Source organism: Electrophorus electricus, chromosome 12 (genome assembly GCF_013358815.1).
Source record: "Electrophorus electricus isolate fEleEle1 chromosome 12, fEleEle1.pri, whole genome shotgun sequence".
NCBI classification, from domain to species: Eukaryota; Metazoa; Chordata; class Actinopteri; order Gymnotiformes; family Gymnotidae; genus Electrophorus; species Electrophorus electricus.
This window is the reverse complement of record NC_049546.1, coordinates 16,508,628-16,530,597: the sequence shown is the minus strand read 5'-3', so window position 1 is coordinate 16,530,597 and position 21,970 is coordinate 16,508,628. Positions and strand designations below refer to the sequence as shown.

The 21,970-nt window shown below is 48.6% G+C and overlaps 1 protein-coding gene across 1 annotated transcript in view; it reads left to right on the top strand.

Moving 5' to 3' along the window:
• sorbs2b (sorbin and SH3 domain containing 2b) overlaps positions 1 to 20,224 on the top strand; it is a 32,566-nt gene extending 12,342 nt beyond the window's left edge. The window contains exons 7-29 of the mRNA XM_035532374.1: positions 35 to 535; positions 1,482 to 1,611; positions 2,343 to 2,491; positions 3,411 to 3,477; positions 3,915 to 3,965; positions 4,414 to 4,618; positions 4,898 to 5,012; positions 6,151 to 6,231; positions 6,796 to 6,852; positions 7,978 to 8,024; positions 8,542 to 8,741; positions 9,071 to 10,564; positions 11,585 to 11,670; positions 11,814 to 11,860; positions 12,112 to 12,226; positions 12,357 to 12,485; positions 12,637 to 12,828; positions 14,155 to 14,907; positions 15,137 to 15,298; positions 15,937 to 16,050; positions 17,272 to 17,321; positions 17,498 to 17,604; positions 17,839 to 20,224. Coding sequence (XP_035388267.1) covers positions 35 to 535; positions 1,482 to 1,611; positions 2,343 to 2,491; positions 3,411 to 3,477; positions 3,915 to 3,965; positions 4,414 to 4,618; positions 4,898 to 5,012; positions 6,151 to 6,231; positions 6,796 to 6,852; positions 7,978 to 8,024; positions 8,542 to 8,741; positions 9,071 to 10,564; positions 11,585 to 11,670; positions 11,814 to 11,860; positions 12,112 to 12,226; positions 12,357 to 12,485; positions 12,637 to 12,828; positions 14,155 to 14,907; positions 15,137 to 15,298; positions 15,937 to 16,050; positions 17,272 to 17,321; positions 17,498 to 17,604; positions 17,839 to 17,900 — 4,914 coding nt within the window. The 3' untranslated portion in view covers positions 17,901 to 20,224. The remainder of the gene's footprint in view (positions 1 to 34; positions 536 to 1,481; positions 1,612 to 2,342; positions 2,492 to 3,410; positions 3,478 to 3,914; positions 3,966 to 4,413; positions 4,619 to 4,897; positions 5,013 to 6,150; positions 6,232 to 6,795; positions 6,853 to 7,977; positions 8,025 to 8,541; positions 8,742 to 9,070; positions 10,565 to 11,584; positions 11,671 to 11,813; positions 11,861 to 12,111; positions 12,227 to 12,356; positions 12,486 to 12,636; positions 12,829 to 14,154; positions 14,908 to 15,136; positions 15,299 to 15,936; positions 16,051 to 17,271; positions 17,322 to 17,497; positions 17,605 to 17,838) is intronic.
• The last annotated feature ends 1,746 nt before the right edge of the window (positions 20,225 to 21,970 follow it).

Genomic DNA, 21,970 nt, shown 5'->3' with positions numbered 1-21,970 from the left:
AGGTTCACCTTGCGCTCTCCTCTCTGTCATCCAGCTGGGGGCGCCACTGGCTACCAATCAGGCCTATCCAGGTCCGCCACTTGCTCCCCAGCCCCAGCTCTCCTTCGACTACAGCAGCTGTAGGGCCTCAGACATCCAGCCCCGGGCCCTTTCGCCCGGGCCGGTCTCCCTCGGCCCGGGGCTAGGGCCGGGGCCGAGCCGCTGCACCTCGAGCAGCCAGAGCGAGGCCTCCGCGGCCGCACTGGAGGAGCTGGAGGAGCTGAAGACGCGCGGACCTGACCCGGAGGGAGGCGCAGACACCCCCTCGCCCAACCTCTGCCACCTCAGCGCCGTCACTGATGACGCGGCGCTAAATGCCGCTGTGGCTGTCGCCACCCACGTAACTATCCACCGGCTGCTGGGACATCGCCGGTTCTGGTTTACTCTTTTCTTTTTGTCGGTTTATGGATGTTTCTCTCGTACTTTTCATACCGGAGCACCTGCTCTGGTTTCTGTCTCCCGACTCCTATCGCCTGACGCGTTGCGCTCCTTATTTGTCTGAAGCTACTGTTGCATCTTGTTTTACTTTCTGCTTGTTAGCGTAATCGTTCCTGTTCTAATGACCCGAGAGGGCCGTGCTTTCCTTACCGTTCTCAGTTTCTTGTCTCGACGTTCCCGGCGTGAACGGCTTGCTGCAGACCCTTTTCGTCCGTCTCCCACACGTTGCCTTTGGACTTCCTGTATTTGTGTCCGCTGCTTTCTCTCTTTTTCCCTTCATCTTCCACTGCCCCCTCTGATACAGCGCTCGAGGGCGTAATCCGGAAACCAGCCACCCTGTGCTTCACCCTGTTGGCTGTTTGAATGCGTGCGTTTGGACCGCTGCGGACCCGCTCTGGCTTTCTAACGGATAATCCTAGGGTCTCTGCTACCTGGCTTTGCCTTGCAGATCAATCTGTTCACATAGTTGGCTATAGCACTGGCACTCTCTTGGTGATACCTTTTTTTTGTTGTTGTTGTTTGTTCTTTTTTGTGAAAAGATATAAGGCCTGGGTACAAGATGGAATCCTGGTCCTGTTGAGATGCCCTCATTAGCAACGCTACTGTAACAAAGCCTTCCTCTCAGCAGTTATATTCTAGCACTTCTTTTCTGCCCTTTTCACATAATTAACTCTGGTGTAAAGCCTTAAATCTATATTAAACAATACTATTAAAATGTTGGCGCATTATGTCCTAACCTCTTCACAGTAATTTCTTTAAAATGGGAGCATCCTGAATTCCTCTTTCTCCCTACATCTGCTAATACTCCACTCCACAGGGGTGTTTTGATTGGCCACTCACCATTCTAAACTCATGCCTTAAACACGAGCATATCCACCAGTACAGTCATTGGCGTATTTGCTGTCTGCAAACACCGTGTTTTAAAGTAATCCCTTCTGATCTGATCTTTCTGGGTTTTTTTGTTGTTTTTTGTTTTGTTTGTTTTTTCTCTTGGCGGGGGGCAGGTGAGTGTGAATGGGAGCGTAGGCACGAGCCTGAAGAGTCACCAACAGAGACCCTTCTCCCCATCCACATACCCCCCTCTGCCCACCCTCAGCTACAACCTCTCGGCCGTGCGGCAGGGACCCAGCACACGTGAGTACGAGCTTCTGTTGAAGATATATGAGCACGTGAAAGGAGTAAAACAGCAAAAAAGGGAGAGTATGTTTTTATGATGTCTGTACCCCACCACTGCGTCCTGGTAAATAGAAGCCATAGCACAGCCCGGGTCTGACAGCGCAGCAGCTGGGAATATTTCACCCCTCGTGGTCGTTAATCGGTTGTAAATGACATGATGCGCCAAGCTCTGCATCAGCGCTAATGAGTGCCGGTGGACGGGTGGCCCCAGATTAGTCCAGCCTCCGGGCTGCACCCTGAACACGTGACGTTTCTTCTTTTGGGCCCGGGCTCTCCGCTCCGCTCCACGTTCGCATGCGGCAATCTTTCAAATCCCGAGTGGCAGTCGATGAAGATTAAGCGCGCGCCCTTGTGACAGCAGGTTATGAAAACAGGGGAGGGGCTAGCCCGTTGGGATTAACGTGCCTTTGCACGCGCAGAGATTGCCTGTCGTCTCAGATAGAGTCCGCTTTTCCCCAAAGGCTCTGAATGATGGATTCACTTGTGCATACAGATTTCGAGTTGCTTTTCTGCACTTGGTCGTAGCAGACTGGTTCACCTCCTTTATTTTAATTTGGGCTGGGATTTCCAGTGCTGTAGGATCCCATGGTTGGCTGTGCTTCCCGTCAGTACGTGGGAGCACTGTTTAGTTTGAATGGTATTGTCGCAAACTCCAACTCCCCGACCTGACAGCGTTCTCCTCCCTTCAGCCTCCGAGCCCAGCACTCCGATCAGTTTGGGATCAGTGGGATCAGCCCGTACTCCAGAGGATGAGAGGAAAGAAACACGGGGCAGAACTCCTCAATTCTCTGGAATCGGCCCTGTAGACGAGTCTGGCTTTCCCATCGGCATCAGGACAGTAAGTACCCTCCCAGGCTATATATCTGCTATGGTTCTTTTTAGACAGGCCATAATAAATCATGTAGACTAGTTTGATTAGTTTGGCTATGGATGGAATATAGCAAGGAGCAGCACAAGATATATCATGTAGTTTCATACTGTGGAGTCCAAAAAAAATGTTTTGATCCATTTGTCTTATATACAGATCTAATTTGTATTTGGTTTAGTACATTTACATTTACATTTACATTTCTGGCATTTAACAGATGCTCTTATCCATAACGACTTGCAAAAGTGCTTTGTCATTTACTGATAGAATATATCCTAGTACAGTACAGTAAGTTAGAGTTCAACATACCAATGAACTAGAATACTGTAGAATACAGGGATCAATGCTGATACCTATAAGTACAAAATACATATAAGATCTAGAACAGACAACAATCAGTGCAATAAACAATAAGTACTTCGGTCTGCATTTGAACAAATGAACTATAGTTATTTTGTGTTAAGAAGAAAAACATTAACATTAATGTAGCTTAAAGACCTGGTTAGTAGCTCGTACATAATGTTCTTTTATGGGTATTTTCCTATCACTGTTAATGTCTTTGCCCTTGAATCTAAAATTAATTGCCAGTTAATTCCTGACCGTGCGGGCTGGGATTGGCTATTTAATGTACACCAGTAAATTGTATTTTCAAACTGGTTGTTTGGATGCAGCAGTAAATGGCATGTTTTCACTTAGCCTCGGGCGAGCAGGGTGTTGCTGACGCCAGCATCGCTGACAACATTGCCAGAGCACAGTAGACGTTGCTACTGCCACCTCTGCACACACGAGGGTTACATATTAAATCGACATTTTAATTATACTCCTACCGAGAACTACAGTGCCCCAAAAACAGAATGTTTGGTGCTGCTTGTGTTTCTGCTTCTCTTAGACAGTGGACAGGCCAAAAGACTGGTACAAGACTATGTTTAAGCAGATTCATGTGGTGCGTAAACCAGGTAAGACCCTTTTGCGTGTTAACACACTATTTAAGTGCGGCTTCAGACGACGTCTGGCTTTTGTCATTTAATTTTATTGTTTGCTATAGAAAAGAGAGAACTGACAAGCTTCAAAGGAGGGGAGGTGTGACATAAAAGAGCTTTACTCAGCTGGCCATGAGACAGAAAGCTGTGGCCACGCAGCCCGGTAATATTTGTCAGAAAGTTTCTCACGGGAAAACACTGGGAGCGGGAACACTGCCCTGGAGAGATGCCGCACCTCCCCTCCTCGCTCGTTACGCTCTCGAAACGATCCTCCGCCTTAAGGCTATTTTCACCAGCAAATTAGTTTGCTTTATTAACTTGGACACATCACTCGTGTCTCTTGTGGTGCAATCATGGTGCTATTAGGTTTTGTGCAATTTTGAATCGCTGCTGCAACCAATCTGTTTCCACAGAGGAGGAATTTTCTGCTTCCCGTAGCGCCACATATCCTGCTTCGAACGCTGGTATGTAGCCATCATTCTTACTGCATATCCCATTAAAGAGTGTAGACTCATCGGTGCTGTGCAGAGCTGATGCTGGAGTCTGATTTGTTCGTGGGTGCCAAATAACTTTTTTTTTTGTTGTTGTTTTTATTTGAATACAACTTCCTATAGTCAGATATTGAAACAGCACCTGCAATGTTCATTTGAGTCCATCCTGACAACATTGTAATATTACTGTAACATTGTACGCTGGGGATTGTATACACTGTAACATTGTATACTGAGGATATATTTTGCTGTGCATATAGTGATCGATATCTATCAATCAATCAATCTATCACTATCTGGCCTAGTAGATCTTTCTCTTTATGTTGAACCAGTTAATAAATGACTGTGGTTTGACTTCTGATGACGCATGCACTTGCGCTCTCCAACCCCTTCTGCCTCTGTGTTTTGTTTTGTTTTTCAGAGAAGCGCGGCGTGTCTAATGCTGTTCAGGCACACCCGGCCCCTGTGAGCGCCACCTACAGGCTGATCGCAAAGAGCATCTCCGAAAACGGCACATGCGGCTTCCGGGCGCCTGGCTCCTCCCCCCTGTCCACGTCATCGTCAGATCAGATGCCACTTCAGGACCGTGACCTCCATCACGTGACCTCCGGCGGCACAGCGGACGGGTGAGAGCTGGTCCTCTCCTCACGCACACTTACAGCAGAATAACATGAGCTGCAGAGAAACATGATTGTCGGGAGTAAAGTAGATCCTGGATCCTCAGGATTAACGGGGGATGTGCCAGCAAATTAAGACGTGACTGTATGGCCATACATTAAGACTTTAATCTTCAGACTAAAGATGGGACTTATTGCCAAGTGCTCGAGCCAACGGGATCCCTGCCGTGGCTCTGATTTGCAGCATTTTGCAACATTCGAGTTGTATTGCTTCTGTCTTTCTCTCAGAAACGAATGGGGTCCTCCAGACAGAAAAGTGGATACTCGCAAATACAGAGCAGAACCCAGGAGTATTTTTGACTATGAGCCAGGGAAATCCTCCATTCTAGAGCAGGAAAGAGTGGTAAGTCCATTTCAGATGTTTATATGGCTATAAGAAAAGCTGTGATGATTTCCTATAAATAGCTGACACCATGCGATGCCTTCCGGTCCCCTGTTCCCATCACAATGACGCATATAGTAGTTTATAGACAACATTCATTTTTTTATTCCTTTATGTCTGAAAATCACAACAAATCACCATGAACTTGGACAGAATAGCAAATATCGTTAGATTACATCAATCAGTCTGTCCAGCCATTTCACCAGTGCCAAAGGCCATCAGTCCAGTTAATAATGCACATCAGTTTATGATCTAATCTATTATTTGCTACTTTAATAACAGTTGATGGACAGTCTGTCTTATGAATTCATTTTGATGAACTCGATAAGGTGCAGATATGTTTCCTCCCCGTCAGTGATGGTTTTTACAAACACGGAAACCACGCAAATGTGAGCTCGAGGGGCACAAAACAAAAAACAAAACCAAAAAGAAAATGAAGAAGAAAGCGTAGGTCAATTATGACTAAAAAATGATTAACGAAGTTGCTAATTATTGTACTTTGCTGTCTATTTATCTCTATATATTTTTGATTAGGCCCCCTGACGTAACTTTGCTTAGGGCCGCAGAAATGCCCAGCCTGGCCTTGCTCTCAGTGTGTATATGGATGTGTTTGTACAGTTGGAGACATTTCTGCTCAAACAGTGAGGTGCAGCATGGGGGCAGTGGTAGCTCAACGCTTAAGTTACCTGTAATCAGAAGGTTGCCAGTTCAAGCCCCTGCACCACATTGCCACTGTTGGGCCCCTGAGCAAGGCCCTTAACCCTCAAATGGTATTCAGTCATATCTATAGGTTTCCATGCGTGAAAGGACTAAATGCAGTAAGCGGTATTTCACGGCACTTTTGAGAAACGTGATGGTGTGCTACTGCGCTCTGCTGGATGGGAAAAGGTACTGAAGCTACCAGAGAACATGCAGCGTCTTTTTCTGTCGCACTAATTAGGATATCCTAGCGCTACCGGTACGCACGTAAATAGCCCGCTTGGTTTCTTTCCTCACGCTGACGCAGCATTTCTATGGCCATAATCACTCCTTTTTATTCTTTCCTCTCCTTTTGTCCATTTTTTATTTATTTTTTGGACAATCCCACAACACCCCGAAGAGTAACGTAAACCCCGACGAGCTAGATTTAGAGAATGAGCCCTGGTATAAGTTCTTTGCCGAGCTGGAGTTCGGCCGTCCGGTAAGTGAGCGGGGAGTCGCGAGAGTTTGGTGCTGCTGGCATGACACTGGTGGCCGGTGTGAAGCTTCTTAACTCCTCCTCCGACAGCAGCCTGACCACTGTGGTCCGGACCGGAATGACCGGGTTGGAACCAGCAGAGGCACTAAGTGGAGATCAGGAATGGAGGATCCCACAAGCAGTTTAAATCAGCCTGCTCTGCTTGTTCTTTCTGTCATTTTAGCCCCGTGTCTGAGTGCCTGTGTGGTTCACACATCCGGCTTTGCTGTTTGGGAGGGTAACTAACGTGAATGGCAGGTTTGATTCTGATAACACATGCATGAACTCACTGCTTTGGCTATTAAGTGTGAGGGTTAATTCTGACTGTGTGGATGTCGTGGCTGTTATTGGTGCAAGCATGGATCTGGTCGCGTGGGAGTGGTGCTAACCGAGTGCTGGTTTTTGGCAGCATGTCATATGACTCCTGATGCAGTCAGGTAACGACGTCCTCCTTTTTTTTCCCCATCATGCCTGTGGCTCTGGCATGCCCACCCCTCCTCCTGCTCTCTCTTCCACCTGTGCGCCAAGCCTCCCAAAAAACGCCTGGATCACAATCCAGAGAGCGTGCGCCGACTCCACCCCGAGGTAACGAGTGAGTGAGTGAAGTCCAAAAGATGAAACTGAGAGAAAATGATCCGTATAACAAGAAGGGAGCTCATTTGTCCCACTTCATTCATTTATCACCTGTTCGCGATTCACCATCCAAACCATATTTCAGTTTTACCAAAGAAACAGTGCGAAACAAAAGTGAATCCTTTCAGCATATGTCTACTAGTTCTCTTGTACTGTGAAAGTACAAGCTGACAGTTTCTGAAGTGGTTGTACTAAGCCAAAGTTCCGTGGACATGCTTCCTGCTGTATTAAAAGACATTCTGTCTCACTCAGATTTTTTTTCTGCGCAAAGTAAAATTATCCTACAGACACTTGTGACAGATACCAATGCTCTTCATTAATGCTGTATTTATCCAGTGCTTCATACTGTGGCTGACAATTCCATATACTGTACAAGTCGGGACAACATACCTGCCCTTAAATTGGGTATCCTTCTGCCTTTATGACTTACAATTGTTCCGAATATTAGGAATCTGAATAGCCGGAATCCGAGGCATGTGAGTGGCATGTCAGTGATGGATACAGCTCTGTTGTTGGAAGAGGAGGTGGCTGGTTGTAATTGGAGTTATGTTCGGGCCACTGCTATGAATCCGTACCGAGAGCTGCTTAAACTTGTCACTGGGACATGTCAGCCCAGTTAGAGATAGCGCCCCACGTAGCTGTCACTTAGACCCATGTTCATGCTGCCTGGCCACAAGTGTGTCCCTGCGAGTAGGCATTCCTGGCACCGTGCAGAAGCTACTTTAAGGACTGTTAAAAAGAGAGCGAGAGAGAGAGATGGATATCTCTCGGTGCTTGGGAGAACTATTCCGGTTAAAGTCTCGTCAGGGCTTTAGCGCAAGGGAAAATGATTATCTACCTCAGTCGTGTGTACAAGGAGTTCCCTGCTTTGTTTGACATTGAAACGCTTGTAAGTGACCCGTCAGGTCAGGCTGAGCTTCTCTTTTGTTTAAGGGAGAGCCTTCCGGAGCCAAGAATTTCCTGGATCCGTACCCGTGTTGGGGGGGGGCACATGGTCAAGGCTGCTCAGTTGTGTTGGGAATGTCCCGCTGGAGTGCACAACTGAAGGAGTCACGCTGCATTTGTTCTATGTTTCAGACCTCCCTTTATCAGCCATCGGACAGAAGCCTGGAACGCCCACTGAGGTAAGCTACTTTGAACCTCTGCTCTACAGCAGCCGTTATTAGTTGTACTTTCAGACAAGAGATCATTAGCATATCCTGTATTGCAGCAAACCCAATGGCTGTCGCTCCTCCTGATTATTTCTCATTATTTGAGTAAAGTGTAGCTGAGGTGAGGGGCGGGACAGCTGAGGAAGTCTCGCTCTTGTGCAGCATCAGGTGGACATCAGTGGGTCTGCCCCCTGACCCTGCCCTCTGACCCTCACCAATGTCCGCATTCTAGGACTGATGTGGGAGCCCAGTGATTTTTACAACAGGCACATTAGATAAATCATTGGAGTTGTATATCATCCATAAATAAGAACTAATAATAAATGTCAGAAGTGGCTGTTTCGATGAGTTTCTGTGTCCACATCCCCCACTCATCTCTGATTACTCCCAATTACGCCACTGTATTCCTCCTGTATATGCCTATAGGCCACAAAGATCGCATTCCAACATGTGCTCACCCCGTTTCCCCTCTTCATCCCGCCGCTCCAAGTTCGGCCAGTGATGCTGGCATGAGACGCAGGTCGGAGCCTGAAACTGCCCAGCCCAGGCCTCGTAGCAGCCTGAGCTCTGCCTGGGGCGCGAGGAAAGCATCGGAGCCTGCCGCAGCCCGCCTGCCCGAAGCGCCCAGGAGAGGCAGCACCCAGAGGAAGCCCCTTGCCAGCTCTCTCTGCTCCGCCTCCGGGTCAAAAGGTAGTACCGCGTTGTTTGTTTACTGGGGATGCACCGGGCAAAGGTTCATAGCCGTCATTTCCGTCACGGCTCGGCTCAGGGCGCGGGCTGATTCTTAATCAGGCATGTTTTTGCGCATGTATTTTGTATAAGTCATGCTATTACAGCTGGTTTTGATGGATTTAAGGGGGGGGGGGGTCATCACTGAGGATGTCTAACGTTTTTAGTTTTACCCTGGGATGTAATAAAAAGTGGATAAAATTTTCCAAGCCAAGGTCTAATTTCATAATAACGTCTTCTCCCGTGTCTCTCTCTCTCTCTCGTCATGCTGCTCATGGTTGATGTCTAAGGTGGGGTTATTAACACAGTGCACTCAGTACATTTAAATGCTCAAAGTCTTAACCATGATACCTCGCCTGAGACAGTAGCCACGTATCCAAGTGACTACCAAGAAGAGGACATGGACATGCTGCCTGGCTCAGAGGGCCTAAGGAATGGCTGGCCGACCGAGTCCGAGAGCCCTGCGGTCAGGAGCCGCCCAGAGGAGACATCTCCTAAGCTGAAATCGTGGAGCTGTGATGATCTCCTGTCAGAGGGCCAGGGGAAAGGTGTGCTAGAAGGGAATCGCTGCGAGAGCACCGGCTCTCTGGTGCAGAATGGAGAAGCAGAAGGATCTCCACACAGTCACGGTGCAGGGGAGCTCAACGAGCACAGCAGGCTCCGCTCGGCCCACGACGCGCCGGGCTTCCTCACACTCTACAAGAAGATGCACCACATCAACCGACAAGAGCTGATCAACCCGGACGTTGTCTACTCCGTGAGAGCCAGGATCCGTAGGTACGAGAGCGAGCAGCACAAGTACCGCCGGCTGGCCGCCGATGGGCGCAGCAACGTGGTGCCTCAAGACATGGTGCCGAACCGGATCACGCAATTTGAGAGTCTGATCCAGAAATCCAAATCCATGCCAGACCTCGGGAGCGAATGTCAATCTAGGACGCCCTTCAGGAGGAACAGCAGCCCGAATCGGAGCTACTCCGTCGAATCCGTTCTGGACGAAGATCCACCAGCCAGGAACCCACCCGAGGGTCGGCCGCGGCACCCGGAAATCCGCAGGCGCGTGCCGGTTCACATCCATGTCACCAGCGGCCACCTGCGACCCTCCACGGTGCAGCAGGATGGCTCAGACAGCGACCACGACGCCACGGTGTCTGACCTTAGTGACTTCGTCCAGATCGAGGGCTCATCCTTGTGCAGCGAGAGCGACTTTGACCATTGCTCCTTCGCGTCCTCTGAGAGCTTCTGCAGTAGGAACCATCGCTGCCCGAGGCAGCTAGTGAGCTCATGCAAAGGCAGATGCCCGGCCTCCTACACACGTTTCACCACCATGGTACGGCACGAGAGGTCCAAGCAAGAGCGACGGCGGCGGCTCCGCGCGGAAGAGTCCGACACGGGCCTCGGCAAGCTCGCCTTCCTGGTCAGCCCCGTGCCCTTCCGCAGGAAAAAGCCCCGCCCCCCGGGGCACGGCCGTGGGCCGACGCCCGGGAGCTGCGCTTATGAAGCGCTGGACTCGGTCCTCAGGGACATCTACGAGCGCATCCGCACCGAGAAGCGCCGCGGCAGCCTGACGGACAACGGCATCCTCTGCAGGCTGCTGGCCGAGCTGCTTCCCGACATCCCCGAGCGGGACGCCTGGCGAGAGACCCTCCAGTCGTACCACTCCCGGCCCGATGGCACATGCAGCCAGGGCTGTTGCCGCCCGGAGCGCTCCTGCCTGGCCTACATTGCCTCCTGCGTGGAAGGCAGCAGCGGCCAGGCCGACCACGACTGTCAGCACTGCTGTCAAGGTGGACTCTACTAGCCAGCGTCCCATGCCCCCAACTTCCCCACTGTGATTATTTGTGTTTCTGCAGACGGCCTCCGTTTTGGCACCGCTGTGCTCCGCCTGTGTCTGTCACCTGTGCTTGAGGAGAGGGCGGGTTTTGTTCCTCTTTTCAGCAGAAGCATGTTGCACTCCCATATCATTCTGTTATCATTTCATCCCATTGGTTCCTTCTGTGTTTTGTGCTTAGAACTGCATTATATATATATATATATTTCACTTGACATTTCTAAAATATCTTTCCACTCATGGGCCGTCCCTGAAAGTGACAGAACTTTGCGACTCTAAAACATCTTGGTCACAGAAATAGCTGTGAACAGATGCCTTGAGCAGCTGAAGTTTGCAATCTAAAAACAGGTTCGGGACTGTGGCCCCTTACGAATCCGAACACTGTATGCTGTCCTATCACTGGGTAGGAAACCTGTGATTGGTCTTAATGCATTATGGCATGTGAGAGTATATCTCTAATTTACACTGGCACCGGTTACAGCTTTCCATTTTAATGATCTTTAAATAAACTGAATGGCCATTTGCTGATGATTGAAGACCCATTTGCTTTTGGATGCAGCCAACAGCTTGTAAATGACAATTCTCTTGAGAAAAGAGGCTTGCAGGCATTTGGCACTCGGAAATCCTCACCATGTGGGGATCTAGTAAAACTATAATTTGGTCTATGTAAAGGATCTGTTTCCAGCGCCAGAGAATAAATCTCCTCCTCAAGATAACCCGTAGCAGATCAAAAGAGATTGCGCAGATGAAGACATGTAGGACGCTTACTTCTTTGTGCACGTGAACTTTCATTTGGTCTGTGTATTAAAGGATTTTCTTGTACTCTGTAACGTCGGACATTTGTGTGTTTTTTTTTCCCGTTGCTGTGCATTTAGCGCATCATGACATTTCGTACCCGCCGCACGTGACAGCAGGTGGTCTCCGTCTGGACGAGCCCCCACCTTTCTCAGTTTGCTTGTTTTGGGTTTTTTTGCAGATGAAGGCACATACAGAAGTTACTCCTTACCTGACGTAGGACGACACACTCCGCAGAGCAGGAAGCCCACACCTGAAGTCAGAGAGGTTAGTGGAGTGACTGTATAGATCTGTGGCATGTTTAAAAAAATAGCCCAAGTGGTCTCTGTGGAGAGTGAACCGTGCTGAACTATGCGTTACACATGCTACATCAGTGGGTACCTTTTCTTCCTGTTTTGCCTGTCCTACAGAGACTGCCAGCCAGAGCAATATATGACTTCAAGGCACTAACAGCAAAGTAAGATAATGTTTGCAATTCTATGCATTTCTTTGTATATTCGTTATGAGTTTAAATATTCAGGCTTTATGTTGTAAGCAGAATTTGGCCCAGATGTTAAGTTATATGATAAGATAGAATGAAATTTAAATAATTTGACTTTACCCTAAAGTACCTTGTTGTCTTGTAAGCTGCTTGGTAAAGAAAGCTGAACTGACACCACTTTCAACAGCATAAAGTAAGACCTCCCCGCTCAAAATTACTTTACACAGGGAACTATCATTCAAAAAGGGGGCTACTGTGTACATCACACGGCAGATAGACAATAACTGGTACGAAGGAGCTCATCATGGGAAAGCAGGAATCTTTCCCATCTCTTATGTGGAGGTTTGTGACGTTTCTTTCGCGTATAACGTGAGTGAATCTAAAGATCACGTAGAACACGTCTCTTTCTTTTTTTTCTTTTGGTCATTTTGTGTTATTCATTTCCATTTTTCCCGGATCCCCGTGTTGTCAGAAACTGCCTTCATCGGAGAGGCACCAGCCGGCCAGGCCTCCCCCGCCAGTGCAGAGCAGGGAGACGGGCGAAGCTGTGGCTCGCTACGACTTCAACGCCGACACCAACGTGGAGCTGTCGTTAAGGAAGGCAAGACTTCCTCTCTGCCGGGAGGAATAGCAACTAAAAAAAACAAAAACAACGAATGCTTCTCTCTGGATATTCCAAAATATTCCAAACATTTGTTCTGCCCGGTATATTCGGCCGCCTTGTGCCGGCTTACGCCGCTGATCTCTTCCAGGGCGAGCGGGTCGCACTGCTGCGCCAGGTGGATCAGAACTGGTTCGAGGGGAGGATCCCAGACACGAAGAAGCAGGGCATCTTTCCCGTGTCCTACGTGGATGTCATCAAGAAATCGCCCGCAAAAAGCTCTGGCCAGCCTCCCGAAGCCCCAGTGCCTCAGAGCTACCCCGGCGACCGAGTGCACAGCAGGGTAAGTCTTCTCCCGTTTCATTCTCCAACATGTCCATCACATGCTTCACACATACCAGTGGTGCCTATACAGAGATATGAAGGGATAAATGCTGCTTTCTGAGTTCCAGCCATGTGATATCATGCAAAGTTTTAATTAGACCAAAGTCTGGGAGACCCTTAATACTGTAAATTGTGATGTGTAGCATGACCCAGTCACAAAATTCTCGATAGCACGTTTATGCCTTAGATTAATTGCCCCTGTTTGGTGGAGGACCGAGTGCCTGAATACAGTGCTTTCATTATCTCCAGATTAACTCTGCTTCAGCTCTGCGTTAGTTCAGATTACGTCGATTTGTAATTCCAAAGGCCACAACTCCAGAGGCTCACATGACCTGAGTTCAGGGCGGGCCTATTTTAGATCAGATTTAACGACCCTGCCGCGTCTGTCGGGAGCTCAGGCTAATCACAGAAGACGTCTGACGGCTGATTCGCTCTCTGACGCGATTGGCTGTTGGGCCCCACTGTCATTCCACTGTCTGTTTCATTAGAAGTCAGCCAGAAGCATCTTAGGTTTCACTAACTGCATAACCATAATACACACAATAGTGCACTTGCTCATGGCTACATCATACCGTTTGCAAGAAACAGAATCAGAATATATACGGTTTACACTACAAATGTATTATTTTTAAAATTAACGTTTAATCCACCCAGGCTTTGGGCTGGGGGTTATTAATCATTGTAAAATGCATTGCAATTCTTTTTGCCGAAACGAATAAATGTGATCAGTGAGGACAGGAAAATGCAGTCCGCCACCTTGTGGCTATTTTCTAAACCACAGCGTGGCGCACAGATGGTACAATTAAACGCACACTAGTCTCCGACATTGTCTGACAGGTCCAAATGAGTTTCTCTTGGCCCACTGCTGTTTTCATGGAGGAGTTTCTTTTCAAAACACTCATTTAAACCGTGAAACCCCTCTGCTTCAGGAACAGTTAGCACTCTAATCATGACGTCACCAGGGCTTAGCGCAGGATTTCAAAAGCCATGCGGTTCATCGTGAGCTGCATATGGCAGCAGCAGGGAATTCTCACGGTCGAACAGCGGCACTCCAAGTCGTCCGTTAGTCCAGCGTAGCTACAAAGCGACCAGGAATCTGGCGTGGCATTCGAGTGCTCTTGCTGTGTTCACTGACTTCTCTGACGTGCTCGGTTATCTGCGCCCAGAGCGGATGCGAATAGCAGCTTGCTGTCGCGTCCGACGTTCCCCTCGCTTTTTCTTTCAGCCTTTTCCTGTCTTCTTTTTTGCAGCCCGTAACTTCTCGTTTCTCTCCCTCTTTCCAAAGCCGTCGTGCGCGCGCCCCTCCGCCGTGCAGCTCCGGGGGGCGCCGCTCTGCCCCGCCCCCGCGCCTCCCCCCCTACCCTCCACCTTCTGGCTTAACTGCGCGGCGTCGGACCCGCCGGCTTCCCCCTCGCCCGCCCCCGCCACCGCCGGACGGAGTGGCCGCTCTCCGGTCCTCCTGCCCCGCCCTCTTGACCGGTCGCTCAAAGAGGGCCACTTTATTCCCATCGGCTCCGTCGCATCCCCGGACCCCAGCTCGTCGCCCCTGGCCTCTGCCTCCTGCACCCCTTCTCCCGTCTCGCCCACCTTCGACTTCAGCCTGAGGCGCAAGAGCGGCGCAGAGCTGCCGGCGAGCCGCAAACCCGCAGGCTCTCTGGAGAAAGAGCCGCCGTTCCCCACCGACGAAGGCGCCTATGGCTCTGACGAGTCGGACACGCCGAGGTCTTGCAGCACCGTTGACCTGATCGTGTACGAGCCCCACGAATGCCCCACGTCCAATAAATTCACACTGCCCTCCACGGAAGCTGAGGAGGACGTGTGTGAAGAGCTTGTGTCCATCATCCAAGCCAGCCAATCAAAGTGCCCGGCCGTGGAAGAAGCAGGCTTTTATAGGCAGGCACCGATCGTGATGGAGGAGCTACCAAGACTATTCATAGAGGAGGACCTGAGTGAAAACAGCAGGTCTTACTCAGATGCCCAGTCATCCAATACCTTTACTCCAGTCCGGCCAGTCCATAGTGAGATGTCAGAACTGGAGGTAGCTTTTGGTTCAGTGTGGTTTGGTTCGTGTGTCTGTACTAATAGTAACAGAAAATAGTCCTGACTAATCCGTTTGAAGTGCTAACTTGGATCTCTGCTCTCCTCAGATTAATTTAGCTTTAAGATGTTTGCATGTCATATATGAAGTTCCGCAGGGGAGGGTGACATTGAGTTACTCCCTTAGCAACATAAGCCCTGGTCCGTCAGTTCTTATCTCTTCATTTCAGCAGGCTGAAGTTACCCAGAATGCCTCTCTGCGCACCTCACCCCCTCTCTCGCAGGCACCTCTGACCTCCACACCCCCTTCCCCGCGCTCCACCCCCCCAATCCCAGGGGTCTCCCACTCTCCTCCACCTTCCTCCAAACACCTCCGCTCCCCCAAGGTCAAGGTAAAGCGAAGGTGCCTGCCTGTGTGACATCTGCCTCTCTCAACACTCCCACCTGTTCTGTGTCTGTGATTCAGACCCTAACAAACCCCAATTAACCCATTTCATCTGTACCCACTTTGGTATAATGATTTTTTTTTTTTAAAGAAAGAATTGCAAAAATAATGAAACTGTTTGTCCCCCATACAAAGTCGTGTGAGGTTACGCTCTACCGCTAGTCCGTTTCACAGGTTGTGAATTTGTTGTTCTAAGACCTATTTGTCCCACTCTTAATCCAGCTTGCCTCGGTGTTCCCCTATTAGAATTACAAGCGTTGCCCCCGGCATCAAAACGAACAGGCCAAGGGACACTGTGACCGTAAAGGTTAGGACATGACAGCTGGACACATGACGAGCAAACAGATTAGATAAGAAACGGGTTTGGAATATTTCATCCCCTGCATGTGAAACTGCAGTGACTGCACTTTGTGTCCATACACCAGACAGGATCTTTGACACATACTGCAGCAACACTTCACAACCCAGTCATCCGGGCCGCTGATCACGGGCGCGATATTCCGACGCGCTTTCCTCTCTCTGTGTGGGTGCTGCGTGCGTGTGAGGCTAACTGACTGAGGCTTTTCCCTGTTCTGGTTCTTGCAGCCAGTGTTAAGACACGAGGTGATGGTTGTTGGTAAGCCCCCCCGCAGTCCCGTGATGTCTCGGAGGTCCTGTGGATCGCCTGTTAGAGGGCAAAACCATTCGCCGTCTCACAGGGTACGGGAACGCGTGCGCCTGGTGCGGCTTGTAGCACTCAGGATTCAGGAAATGGAGGAATATTGCTTGGATGCTTATCAAAGTTAATGCACAAGCCTGTTCTAGCACAAGTCACATCAGACGATATATAGACATGTTGGCTATAAAACAAATGCATTAAGCATGCTTCTTGTACGCAATAAAATAACACACATAGAGACTAATCTTTCAAATTATGGGCGCTGTTACTGAGTGTTGTCCTCAATTTTGATAAGGGATGTTAAGTGTAGATTTGGTCACATATCAGTTCCAGAACAGTAGCAGGGTCCATAATGTTAATGCACTGAGCAGTGTCTCTGTGCCAGATAGCCTTAATCAGCGTGTCTTGCTATATTTCATTGTGAGGTTGCAAAAAAAATTTTCGTTAGAAGCAATTAAGAGTGCAACAGCATGCCCATTATGCATCCTGTATGTGTGTGTGTGTGTGTGTGTGTATACGTATGCGAGTGAGCTTTGTCACGCGAGCATCTGGCTGGCTATTTGGGTTTGGGAACGGCGAGTGTGCCAGCGTGTGACTCGAACGTGTCCATGCACGGCGAATAATCTAACCGTTCCCACCGCGCCCCAGCCGAGTAGCTGAGATGTGCGTCTGATGTGGCGGTGGGCTTAAGTGGAGAGCCCCCGCGAGGCGCGGTCAGGCTGTCTGGAGTGATTGTGGGAATACCCAATGATTTTTCCTGTGCACACAGCTTAAACAGAGTTTACTCTCCCGGGCTAGACAAGCGGCCTATCCCCCCAACCCCCCCAACCCCCACCCAAGTCTCTCCAAGCAAGGGAAGTACAGTCTTCCTTTCTCAGGATAATCGGCCCATTACTCAACTGCTTCCAAGTCCTTCAATCAGACTATGCGGAGATGGCTAGAAAAAAACAACAGAAAACCAAAACAAAAACGACGGGTGTTTCCGCCCGGTCTGGTTGTGGGCTTAGAAACAGTTCCTGGCCAATGGCAGATTTCGATTTCATGTGCACTGGAACCTTCAGTCCTCCAAGTTCCTCCTCGTTTGCTGTGCGGTTTGGGAGACGGAAGGGCTTGATCGCTCAGTACATTTTACCCGGGCCCGATCCGTGGCGGCGCCCCCGACGTTACTCGGAGACGAGAGCTCCGTTGAACACGCGGACGCGGCTCAGCAGCGCGAGAGGCTAGCCTGCTTACATCAGGTCTGTCTGTCTCTCTTTCTCCAGTCTCACCGGCCGGCTCACGCGCAGGACCCACTTCACGCGCCTGGCGAACCGTGAGTGTCTTATCGCTTCATATAAACACTAATAATCACCCGCTCGGGTCTGCGTCTGGACCGCATCCTGCCCAAGCGCTCTTGACGTCGCACGCTGTACCGAACGATCTCTCTCGTGTTGTCGCCGCCCCGTGTTTTATCTCGAGCCTAACGGCGTGTCCGTGTTGGTGGCGCAGGTTTCAGGCCGCGTATAATTACATGCCGCGTAATGAGGACGAGCTGGAGCTGAAGGAGGGCGACGTCGTTGACGTGATGGAGAAATGTGATGACGGGTGGTTTGTCGGTAAGTACACCGTTTTCGCCACCAGATGGCATTGTTGACTGCGTGGTGTTCTGCCGGATTGCGAGCTCGGGCTGCCCTTTTTGTGCATTTCAGTTAGCGCTCATATAAAACCAAATCGTACATAACACCTGCATGAAATGTAATAATGCATAAACCCTGGTTTCCGCCCTTCAGACCCACCACACAAATGTTATTTCTGCAAACTCTTACATGACTTCGTCTTTATGTGCGCAGGAACATCCAGGCGGAGCAAGTTTTTCGGGACCTTCCCCGGGAACTACGTGAAGCGGCTCTAGGACGAGCGCCGCTCTGCGCCCTGAAGCCACAGAGACAGACAACGCCCCCTAGCGCCCAGAAGAAGCACACGCTTCCTCATAGCCCCACAAAGCACAATGCAGCATGTCACCTGGATGCTGGATTCGCTGGCCTTGGAGTGAATTACTACAGAGTACTGGTTAAACTCTGGTTAAATTCTGGGGTGATTATACACATAGGACTGCGTGGATTTTTTTTTTTTTTTTTTTTTTTTTTGAATAAAACATGTATGTGACTTTTAGTACAGCTGATGAATTTCAATATGAAGAAGCAACCAAGTGTGCTATTTATCGTTTTATTTATTAAGAGGCATTTATATATATATATAGATATATATATATTTTTTTTCTTTTCTTTTCTTCTTTTGGGGACATTTGGAAGGTGAGAGGGAGTAGGCTAGGAATGTTCTGTCATTACTCGGAACAAGTGTGTGCCCCTGCTAACGCGGACCTGATGTCAGATAAGAACGTCTGATCTGATGTCTGATCTAATCTAGGCTTAATCTAGATCGAACAGTATTGCAGTGTCATACAGAGTAGGACGGTTCACACCGGTGGCGACGCTGCTCGCGGTATGCACTTCCTCATAGCGCCTCATCCAGAATCAGCCTTGGCGGATTTGCTATGATTCTATTTTCTGTCCTCCAGACAATTCCTATAAGCGTCTGAAGGATTTTGCAGACTAAAATGTGTATGGTGTTTTTAGGTCAAAAGAAGTAATATTTTATAGAATGCAATATTCCTTAACCTCCATTTTGGACAATAACCGGGTTTCATGCATAAGATTATCAATGAACTGAACCACAATAATGTCTTCTGCCTAGACTACTATTTTATGCTGTATGATCTTGCACACCGTATTCTCTTATTTATAAATGAGTAAGAGAAACACGAGTAAACATCATTATGTCTTGTATGTGATATATACCCTTATGTATGTATGACTTAATTTGAGAGAATTTTCAAAAATTATTTTGATTTAACCAACGTGTCAGACATTTTATTTTAATTCTGGATAATATACATAATATATTCTGTTACTTTTTTATCACGTTACAATTCAATTCTCACCTAGCCTGCACCTTGTTAGTTGTCATGTTCATTTGTACAATGAAAATATGCAGAATTAGATTTTTCTAAACAACAAGTGGTTTTGATACTCGATAGTGTAGCAGAACTCAGCCAGGATCATCTGCAATATTGTGACAAGCGTTACTAGTATTATAATGACATAATGCCTCATTTTCTTTTGCTGACGTCACTGTATTTCCGTGCCGTTTGATCCCCTACATGGTGTCAATAACAGTTAGTACGACATGTCTCTTACAGAATCATTTCTTCTCGAGAAGTCTCGAGATGCATCCAGCGACTACTGCCACCGTAAGGCAATGCTGTCATGGAAAAAAAAAGCTTCGACGGCCGCGCCGAGCCCGAGGAGTAGGTCCGTGCTCACCGACCTCATTTGGTGTTGGGATCAGCCAGTGATCTGAGATCGTGGGCTTTATTTATGTGGGAGCTGGCTACGCTCCTTTGAACTAGTCGCCCGTAGTCTTCCATCCTTCCATCCGGCTCCCACTTAAGGAGTTCACCCGGTGCGTCGTTTTACCAAATATCCTTTATGCGATCTAATGCGCAATTAGTATTAAGTGTTAATCTGACACTTAGCTGAAGCCGTCTTGATAATCAAGTGCGGAATGTCTAGAATTTCTGTAAAACTTGGGAAAGTGTCTCGTGGTTGTGTGGGTATAGTAGGCTGCATTTAGTCGGTATTTTACTGGACTTTGGGGTTAATGTAGTGTTTTTTCACATGTACGGTGTCAACCAGATTTAGCCTGAAAGTAGCATTCATAAACTCACACAGCTATTTCCTCTCAGACACATGAAAGTTCCATTAACATATAACCCCAATCTGCCAAACCAACGTGATTTAAGACAGATTTCCTGCATCTTAAATGTACCCTTTTCTGTTCACTTAAGCACTGATTGAGTGTAGTTTTGCATACACAGGTTAAAAAATCGGTGATGCGAAATCCGGAATGGCTTGTGTAGCTCCACTCAACAACACAGCAAACTGTGGACTCCGTAACCAAGGCTCCCCTAGTGGGAATTATGTGTCTTTGATACCATAGAGACTGAAAATATACTTTCCAATATAAATGACTTCTTCCAGTATCTTCCCCTTTGTGTACAGTATTCCACAGGGAAATCACATCTTAGCAACAGTAAAAGCAATCTTTGACATCAAGGCCAATATGTACTTGTTTTTTTGTTTCTGTGCATACATTAATAAACTGCATCTGATCCGACGTGCTCTCAGTGGGATGTTTTTAATTAGCGCTCCGGTTCTTTGGCACGTGCTGTATACCGATGCCTTTGATCAGACTTTGAGTTTCCAGGATGTACATGCAGCTGCTCTGCTTTCTGTAACCAACCTGTAACAGAAGCTTAAGAACTCAGGAAGGACTGTAGCCTCATCGGTTCACAAATGCTAGAAGCCGACAAAAACCGCAGTAAACACGATAACACGCCAGAGGGAGGACGTTATGGAAACGTGGCCACAGAAACTCTTTCAGAAAAGACAGAACTCAATTGTAGATTTGAGCCATACCGTCTTGTTCAGAATGAACCACTTAACATTCTTAAATGGGGTTTGAGTTACAGTTAATAGTTGTATATGACTTTTTATATAGACCGTATTGGCAGGCTGTGCTGTGCACAGATCCTCTGCCATCACTCCTGGTTATAAACAGCCACGCGACGTCCTAGAGTTGCCCCACTCGCCGCCATGGCAACATAATAAACAGAAGGTCAGTGGAGAGCAGGCTGGGTTTTCTCTTGCCAAGGAAAAAAAAAAAACATTCAGAGGCATCCGCAGCCCCGTCAGGAGACCAGAGGTCCGGGTCCTTGCTCGGAGCTTCTTACCGGAGCCTTTCGAAATTGAGGCAGATCCTTCCAGCGCCCTGCTGCTCTCCCAGGAAACGTGCCCCAGGCCAAGCCTCTGCTCATACAAAGGCCGCAGACGCTAGCCCAGCTTGGTCACGGAATGAACGCTCATGCCAAAGTTGACCCATGACCTATATCTGGCCTTTTGCTGACCCCCACCCCCCCCCTCCACTTTTTTTGGTGTCGCTGTCCCTGCCTCAGGAACTACCAAAACGTGCTTCAGGCAAATTATGCTGCTAAGAACGGTTCCTAACAGCCAAAGCCTATTTATTGTTACAAAATATCACCAGCAACAGTTTCCTTGATAATTATATACAAGAGGCTTTTTTGTACTACGGCATTTTTATAAGAAAGCTTCATTTCATTTTGTCAGAGGTGTCCAGTCAGGAACACGCACACGTTTTCCAGGGCATCTCAGCTATCCATACTCCTCAACCAAACAAGGAGTTGGCGAAGTCTGCAAAGCATGTCAAAGAGCTCCCTCTTCCTAAACAGAAGAGCAGGCCATTACAGTCCCTAGACAAGACTAGAGCTGGCGTGTGTGGAGACACCATGATGGTGTCTGTACAAACTGTTGTGCTTGCTTGGGGCGGGGGGGGGGGGGGGACCGCACATAAGAGCACATGGCATGCAGTAACTGCCTCGGGCGCCGAGCTGTACCTGAATACTGTTTTCCCGCGGCATGCCGTCTGTGGACACGGAGCTCACGTGTCAGTCCAGGTAACCTGTCTCTCACCAAAACAGACAATCTCAGGACCAAAGCGTGACAGACGTTTCACAGTGATGGACTGGAATTTAGGGGCTTGAAGCAGCCACACCGTCACAGACAGCTCGGAGCTCACTGTGAATAAGTTGGTGACGGTGAGCTGTTAGGACTGTGTGATCTTCTCGGTAGCCTGATCGTCTCACTCAGCTCGGAACTTTTGACATGGCAAGTGATGACTCGGGGAGATATGCACAGGTGCCCGGTCAGCAGGCCGAAAACCCGAGACCAGACGAGCTAGAGTGGCAGAGCGAGAATGTGGTGGAGTATGAGAGTGAGAGGAAGAATACTGGGAAAGATTTGAGAGAGAGAGAGAGAGAGAGAGAGAGAGAGAGAGAGAGAATGT